General features: G+C 32.0%; 1 protein-coding gene across 3 annotated transcripts in view; it reads left to right on the top strand.

Moving 5' to 3' along the window:
• PARG (poly(ADP-ribose) glycohydrolase) overlaps positions 1 to 8,001 on the top strand; it is a 115,461-nt gene that overhangs the window by 7,002 nt on the left and 100,458 nt on the right. For 2 of the 3 annotated variants that reach the window (XM_006916931.3, XM_015593247.2), the window contains exons 3-6: positions 1 to 513; positions 1,419 to 1,602; positions 4,825 to 4,947; positions 5,062 to 5,145. The exon at positions 1 to 513 is cut by the window's left edge and continues 477 nt beyond it. In XM_006916931.3, the coding sequence (XP_006916993.1) occupies positions 1 to 513; positions 1,419 to 1,602; positions 4,825 to 4,947; positions 5,062 to 5,145 (904 nt within the window). The remainder of the gene's footprint in view (positions 514 to 1,418; positions 1,603 to 4,824; positions 4,948 to 5,061; positions 5,146 to 8,001) is intronic. The other variant, XM_015593248.2, reaches the window with a different exon arrangement.

Here is an 8,001-nt window from a genome sequence, read left to right as displayed (position 1 = left end):
AGAGATAGACGTGGTACCAGAGAGTCCCTTGTCAGACATCGGCTCTGAAGATGTCAGTACTGGACTGAAAAATGCCAACAAATTGAGTAGACAAGAAAGTAGCCTAGGAAATTCTCCTCCGTTTGAGAAAGAAAGTGAACCTGAGTCACCAATGGATGTAGATAATTCCAAAAATAGTTGTCAAGACTCAGAAGCAGATGAAGAGACAAGTCCAGGTTTTGATGAACAGGAAAATAGCAGTTCCTCCCAAACAGCAAATAAACCTTCAAGGTTCCAAGCAAGAGAAGCTGACACTGAATTGAGGAAATGGTCCTCTGCTAAGGGTGGTGAAATTCGATTACATTTCCAATTTGAAGGAGGAGAAAGTCGTGCTGGAATGAATGATTTAAATGTCAAACTACCTGGAAGTACTTCTAGCCTGAATATAGAATGCAGAAATTCCAGGCAACATGGGAAAAAGGATTCTAAAATCACAGATCATTTCATGAGAATGCCCAAAGCAGAGGAAAAAAGGTAATTTTTTCTGTCAGGAGTATTTCCAGTAGTGTAATACATTTTATAATTTTGTAAGGGAGTTTAGCAAATTTATGGTTTACACTGAAGCAAAGAAACAGTTGTGTTTCTTGTTAACTATTTATGCTAATTTTAAACCTAGAACTCAAAATTTTAAATTCTAAAAAGTCCAGAAACAGAAAACAATAAATAAATATTGTTAATTAGATTTTTGGTTTCATGAATTTCCTTTTGAAATTTATGTAAATTATGAGAACATAAAAATATTTGATTGTTAGTAGCTACTGTCTATTTGGTCATTTTCCTAGGGCATTGTATACTGCATTTTCTCTAATGCTCTGATGGGCAGGCAGATGGTATTACACTCCACAAAGAGAAAACTGAAATTTAGGTTAGAGAATTCACTGAAGTTATATAATTTGGGATTTAAATCCAAGTTTGTTTAATTACAAAAAAAAAATTTAATTATGATTTTGTAATTATCCCATATGGAATCTTTTGAAGCCCACTCTGTATAATTTCTGTGATTTTTTTTTTCTAGCAAGATTTTTTTTCTAGTAAGTTCATTTCATTGAAAATTACTCTCTAGAGTCCTAAGAAGTAGCTGATACTATGAACCATGATTCATTTGGCAGTCCCATATTCTTACATGGTTCTTTTTTCAGAAGAGGATTTAATGTATGTTTGGAAATTTCCTGCCACAGACTATTGAAATTAAGTTCTTGGGTTTTACTATAAGCTATATAAGATTTTTTTCGTTTTTTTTTTTTTTTTGTAATTATCAAGGAGAGAGAACAAGCTTGACACATTTTAAACAATAATGGTCTGGGTAAGTTTTATATTTGTATCCAAATGAATTTAAACAGTAAGTGGTTTGTGACTGAATACTTTTGTTTTGACCTTAGAAAAGAACAATGTGAAATCAAATATCAAAGAACAGACAGGAAGATCCCTAAATACATTGCGCCTCACCTTTCTCCAGATAAAAAATGGCTGGGAACTCCTATTGAGGAGATGAGAAGAATGCCAAGGTGTGGGATCCAGCTGCCTCTCTTGAGACCTTCTGCCAATCACACAGTAACTATCCGGGTAGGTATTACTTATTACCTATAAAGAGAGAAGACTTTTAAGTCTTTATTTCTTATAATACTTATAAGTATTATAATTGGTCTGTGAAAAACAGACCAAGGCATAGAAAGTACTTCCCTTTTCTGCATATATAAAGTACTGAGAAGTCTACAAAATGGAGAAATATGATAGCTTACTTAACGTGGTACTTAACAAATCCATAAGATGAATCATTGTCAGCTGATGAGGAAATTGAATTTGTCTTTAAGAAAATTCATTGGATTCTCTTTTTAAAAATATTGGCTATATTTATTGAGCACCCACTACATTGTTAGTTATTGGATTGCTTTCTAAAATTCAGAGTTGTATTCAGTATCCTCAAATCATTCTCTTGTTCAGCCCTCTTTTCTAAGCTTTAGATTCTTCTAGACATCTCCATCACTGTTCCACAGGTGTCTCAAACTTATGTCCAAAACCAACCTCATTTTTTTTATTGTGGTTAAATATATATAATATAAAATTTACCATTTTAACTATTTTTAAATGTATGTTTCAGTGGCATTAGTATATTCAGAATGTTATACAACCATTACCAGTATCCATTTTTAGAAATTTTTCATCATCCCATACAGAAACTCGGTACCTACTAAACAGTAACTTTCCATTCCTTGCAAGCCTCTGGTAACCTCTTTTATACTTTCCGTTGGTTCTTTTATAAAATACAACTTTATTGAGGTATGTAAAAGTTACTTATTTTAAGTGCTTAATTCAGTAATATTTAATGAATTAACCGAGTTAGACAACTATCATCATAATCCAATTTTAGAAGATTTATATCACACGTTGGATAGTTTTGGTCATCTCATTTATTAGTCAATCTCTATTATAGATTTTAAAAAACTCCTTTTATGGTACAGCTTAGTCTAGATGTGATCAAATATTTTGAAGTACAGAATTCTTTAGCATGATTGAAGGGGGAAATGACTTTTAGCAGGGTGGTGGGGTTTGAGCTGAGTCAAAAGATGAGCAGAAATTTCTGAGAAAGTGAGTTCTAGACAGATACATAATGTTTATAAGAAAAGACTGTGTAGTTGAAAAATTTGTTTTAGGAATGGAAAGCAATTGGTTTGCTAGAGCTTAGAATTTGGGTGGGGAATGGTAGAAGAGGAGACTTGAAAAGTGGATTGGGTTCATATTTTAGAGGGCTTCATGTGCCAGGAACTGGACTTGACTCTATAGATATTGGATATCATAAAATGTCTTTGCAGACAAAAGTTGTGCCGTAGCAAGATTAATCAGACCGCTGTATGTAAAAAAAAAAAAAAAAATTGAAATAAGGATCCATTGGAAACAGGGAAAGGTAATGAAAAACTCAGATAAGAGAGGAAAGGTGAGGAGATAGTAATTATCAAATTGTGCTGCATGGCAGTGGTTCAGGAGTTCTTTTGAAATTTATCTCATTTGTTTTCTAAATTCTAAATTTAACTATGAAAAACCTGTAATAAAAGAACTAACAAACAATTTGGAATTGTGTTCGTTAGTTCAAATTTGAAAACTTTAAAATGCCTAAAACCATATTTTAATCAGTAAATTTATCAAGAGAACTCATTTTTGTGCAGACCACAGAATCAGGGTTCTCTTGCTACTGCTATTAAACTGAAGAGCTTCCTTGAACATCAAAATAACAGTTAAAAAAAAAACCTACCATTTGCAACTATGTAGGTATGTGAGTAGGATTTTTTAAATAATATGTAAGAGATATAAATATATATAAATATAGATTAAATATAAATTAGTGTCATTCCTAACTTCCAGTTTCAAATTTTGTATTTAAAACAGTCACTCTCATTTATTGATGTTAGAATAAGTAAATATTATCATAAAACTTTTCTTTGTAAAAATAGTTTTTTTTAATTTTAATTTCATGTCAGATTTCTTAAAAAAACAGTTATGCTATTTTAAGACATTTGAGATAGGGTAATTGTGGCAATAAAAAAAGGGAAAATAGATGATTGCATCGTTTAAAGATAAAATTGATAGGACACAGTGAATTCTTAAATATTTGGTGATAAGGGAAAAGGGGGCATTGCAAGTGCATTTAAAATTAAGAAAAAGCTGGATGACTGACAAGAGGTTAGTGGTGAAGATTTGGAGAAAAGATTGATTGGGAAGATTAGTGATATTGTAACTTTTCCTCTTTTTTTCCACCACACACAAAAAACCCAGAGCATCCTATGCCATCATTATTTAATCTCTGTAATTACTGTTTATTTATTGTTAGATATCAAATGTCATTATTTAATTGTCTGCTGTAAAGTTCTGATTCCTGATACAGCATGGATGAACCTTGAAAATATTATGCTAAGTGAAGAGGCCTGACACAAATGGGCACATATTGTATTATTCCATTTATGTGAAATGTCCAGAATATACAATATGGAAAACTTTTATGTTTTAAAATATCTCCTTCCTCAAACATTTATTGAATGCTATTATAAATAGCATATGTTTATATATACATATATGTGTGTATTTACATGTATATGTAAACAAATATACATGTAAAAGACATGTCAGGCTCTATCATAAATATTTAAAATACAAAGTAAATATTATTATTCTCAAGAAGTTCAGAGTCTTGTAGGAGAAGGAAAAACGAGTTGGCTCTAGTATAATACTCTAATAAAACAAGAAGGAATAAACTGCCTCTTAAAAAGTTTCTGAAGACTTTAGAGGAAATGAAAATTGGGCCAAATGTTAAAGGCCAGAAAAGATGTTTAACCAGATAGTGTTTGGGTAAAAGAGGAAGTTAAAAACCAGGAACGTCATTTGGAATCAGTATAGGCAGAGGGGAGCCATGATAGGATTAGAAGCCTGGGAATACTTGAGAAAGGTAATGTTATTCTCAAGTGAACAGAGGAATTTAAGGGGTATGAATGTTCTGTGAGTAGTTGGAGTTAGAGAAAGGGATAGAAATAGAAGGCTCTTGGCAAAAGTACAGGCAAGGAATAATGAAGACTAGGTGCCTAGATGAAATGGAAATAGAATGCCCAGGACATGGTGACTTGGAAACTGATTAAATGGAGATAAGGAGTAGAAACAACTGAAGATTTTGGAGATTTCTTGCCTAGGAGCTTGTCTGTATTTTATAGTATTTGCTTTGGCTGCTTTATTTGGATTCTTTTGTAGATGATACACCTAGTTTTTATGCACTTACAGTTTTCTTGTTAACTTCTATTTCAGGTAGATCTTTTGAGAGCAGGAGAAGTTCCTAAACCTTTTCCAACACATTTTAAAGATTTGTGGGACAACAAGCATGTTAAGATGCCTTGTTCAGAACAAAACTTGTACCCTGTGGAAGATGAGGTAGGAACAAAACCGATGTTCTTTTAGTTTCTGATTTAGTACATTCCTGTTTGACTCCTGTTTTATGATGCAAAAGAACATAGTTTCCTCATTTGTTTTTCTTCTTTCTCAAAGAATGGTGAGCGAACTGCAGGGAGCAGGTGGGAGCTCATTCAGACTGCACTTCTCAACAAATTTACTAGACCCCAAAACCTGAAGGTATGCTATTTTGCTGTTCTTGCCTCTTACATGTAGTTCTTAGAGACGGGCCCTGTGTCTCCTCCCTCAAAGACATTTTTTGATCTTTAGTGGACTTAGGTAATAGCATTATTTATATGCATCATGATTTCTTCCTGAGGAACTCTAGACATTCTCGGTTTCCAGTCCATAACTAAGAAATGAGTAGAAGTATTGAGAGTTGTAAATGACTTGCCTGGAGCCAAACAAAATAATTTGGAGAACCAGGAATAAGACCTTTGTTTCTTGATTCCCCATTCAGTTTCCTTTGGTACAAGCTTCTCTTTTACTTTTGTTTTAAAATTATCATGTTTCTGAAATGTCTTTAAGAATGAATGAGGAAAGAATTATGACTCCAACAATATTTGCCCAGAGGGAAGTTGAGTTTCCTAATGATTAAAGTATTCATTAAGTATTCTGTTTTTTATTGCTTTTAATATAGCTTCTAGTAGTTTAATAATTTATTGACCTTATATTTTGGCAATAATTTATTTTTTTGATTTTTTTAAATGTTTCATTTAAGCAACCATTAGATTGCTTTTCTAGTAGCTAAAATATGGGTGAGTATAAATTTATTTTTGCCACTGTAGTCATGTAAACTTTAAAGTTTTCGTAACTATTAACAGTAACAGATATTTCTGTACTGTGAAAATGGGTTTCATTTTCTTTGAGAGACTTGATTTGCTGTGTACAGTTGCTCAGGTTTTGTACTGTTTTTCCATTTATACTTACAAGTTACTCTTAAACTTTCTATACCTGTCTATAGGTCTTGTTTTTCTTTCCTGACATGAAAAATGTTGATATTATACCATAATATATTTTGAAAATTTCATTCCATAAGGACAGTGTTTCTCAACCTTATAATATACTCCTTTTGAATGATAGAAATTCTCAGGATCTGCCAGTTTACTTATTTTTAGTATAATGTTAATTATGTATGTACAAACATAAAACTAAATATAAACTATACTTATAGTGTACAGCTGTATCAATTTGATTATTTTTCCATTTTAAGCATTAAAATCGTTTGAGCTGTGTCCATTATCACAGAACAATTTGTAGTCAATATTCCCTTTTTGCATAGAAGTTTTTAAACCACTGATTCGAACCCCAAAATAGCATGCTGAGAAACTTTAAAAACTGCCGTATAAAAAAATACAAAATTTTTCATTTTGTATTTACTATTTTTCTTTGTAATCACAAACGGTGGATATTGGTAGTTGCAAAGAAGGGATGTCTATGCAGAATGTCAGCTTGCAAATAAATATGATAGTGACTTTGGTCCAGGTTCTTTAGAATTCGACATTCCTGTACTGTGGTGTATCTTAGGATGGCTCAATCTTTATCTATTTAAAGTACCAGCCTTCCTTCATTACTATAGTGTGTTGTTTTTCGGTCTTTGTATTCTAAAACCATAGTTATAAACTCACAAACACAAAAGCAGGCCACCCAACAATACTATCCAGACTCCATTTGAGAAACAGTTTTAGGGTCTTTTATGGCCTTATAACAGGATTATTTATAAGAATTTCCTATTTTTTTCTTTAAGCTTACATGCAGAATAATCATAGTGTTCTAAATTACATTGTCTGCTTACTTCTTTAGCAGTTCCTTAGTGCTTCATGATTACTTTAGAAAGGGATAATTGCTTTAATCTGAATTTCTCTTTCTTTTTATTTTATGGTAGATTCAACAGAACAGGGTAATCCATTGAGATTTTCTTCTATCTGCTTATGGTAATTGTTGCTTGCTGAAAGAACAGTATTAGAGGGATAGTGTTCCTCAGATATATAAGTAAAAAAATCTTTTTTGCTGTTTTTTTGCATTTGATGTTGATTTAAGAGGGATTCAAGATGTTAAAAAGTTTTAAAAAAGGAGCAGTGTCCTCAAAAGATTTACAAAGTAATATTTCTAGAAATGATATGTCTGATAATATGCAATGAAAAGACTTCTTTGTGCTTTCTCTAATTGTGCTATTATGAATTATGCACTAAAAAACCTCCCTCAGTAGTTGATAGCTAAGGGTACAGAGCAGCATCCAGTAGTAGACTACTTTTGAGACTTGAAGACTGAAGGAAAAGTAAATATTAGGAGTTAATGCTAATTATAAAACCCCATTAAATAATTAGTGTAAATGCTATTTAAAATATTTTTCCTAACCAATTTTGAAGAATAATTTACATATAAGAAACTGCATCCTTTTAAAGTATGTAACTTGATAAGCCTTGATATTTGCATATATCAGTGAAGCCTGTACTACAATCAAGATACAAAACATTCCTGTGAAGGCTCCACTAAGATCAGGATACCTATCACTGCCAAAGATTACTATTACCCCTTTATAGTTGATTGCTCTTTCTGCACTGGCCCTAGGCAACTGTTGATCAGCTTTTTTTTTTTTTTTTTTGTAGTGTGTCTGGCTTCTTTCACTCGGAATAAAGATTTTCGAGATTTGTCCACGTTATCTCGTTGTATCAGTCATTTGTTCCAGTATATACCTTGTTTGTACATTTACCTGTTGATTGACGCTGCTATTCAATACTTTATGTGAGATTCTGAAATTAGTTACAAGTGATTAGAAAAAGAAGTCCTTAAAATCTTTTTTCACTAATGGGAAATTTTATATTATGGCCGTGAGAGAAAAATAAAAGCTTTTTTTTACCATGTTATTTTATGGTTGATGCTTTTTTTCTCCCTTTTTGAAGGAACTTGGATATTCCCTGGTTCCAAGTAAATAATACACATTTTGTTGGCTCATTTTTTAACCTAAATGCTTGGTGATTATTTATATCTCATGAGGTATTTATCAGGAAACTCTGGCAGTGTTAATTTTTTGAA

This window comes from Pteropus alecto, unplaced genomic scaffold (genome assembly GCF_000325575.1).
Source record: "Pteropus alecto unplaced genomic scaffold, ASM32557v1 scaffold287, whole genome shotgun sequence".
NCBI lineage: Eukaryota > Metazoa > Chordata > Mammalia > Chiroptera > Pteropodidae > Pteropus > Pteropus alecto.
This window is presented reverse-complemented; position numbering and strand designations above follow the sequence as displayed.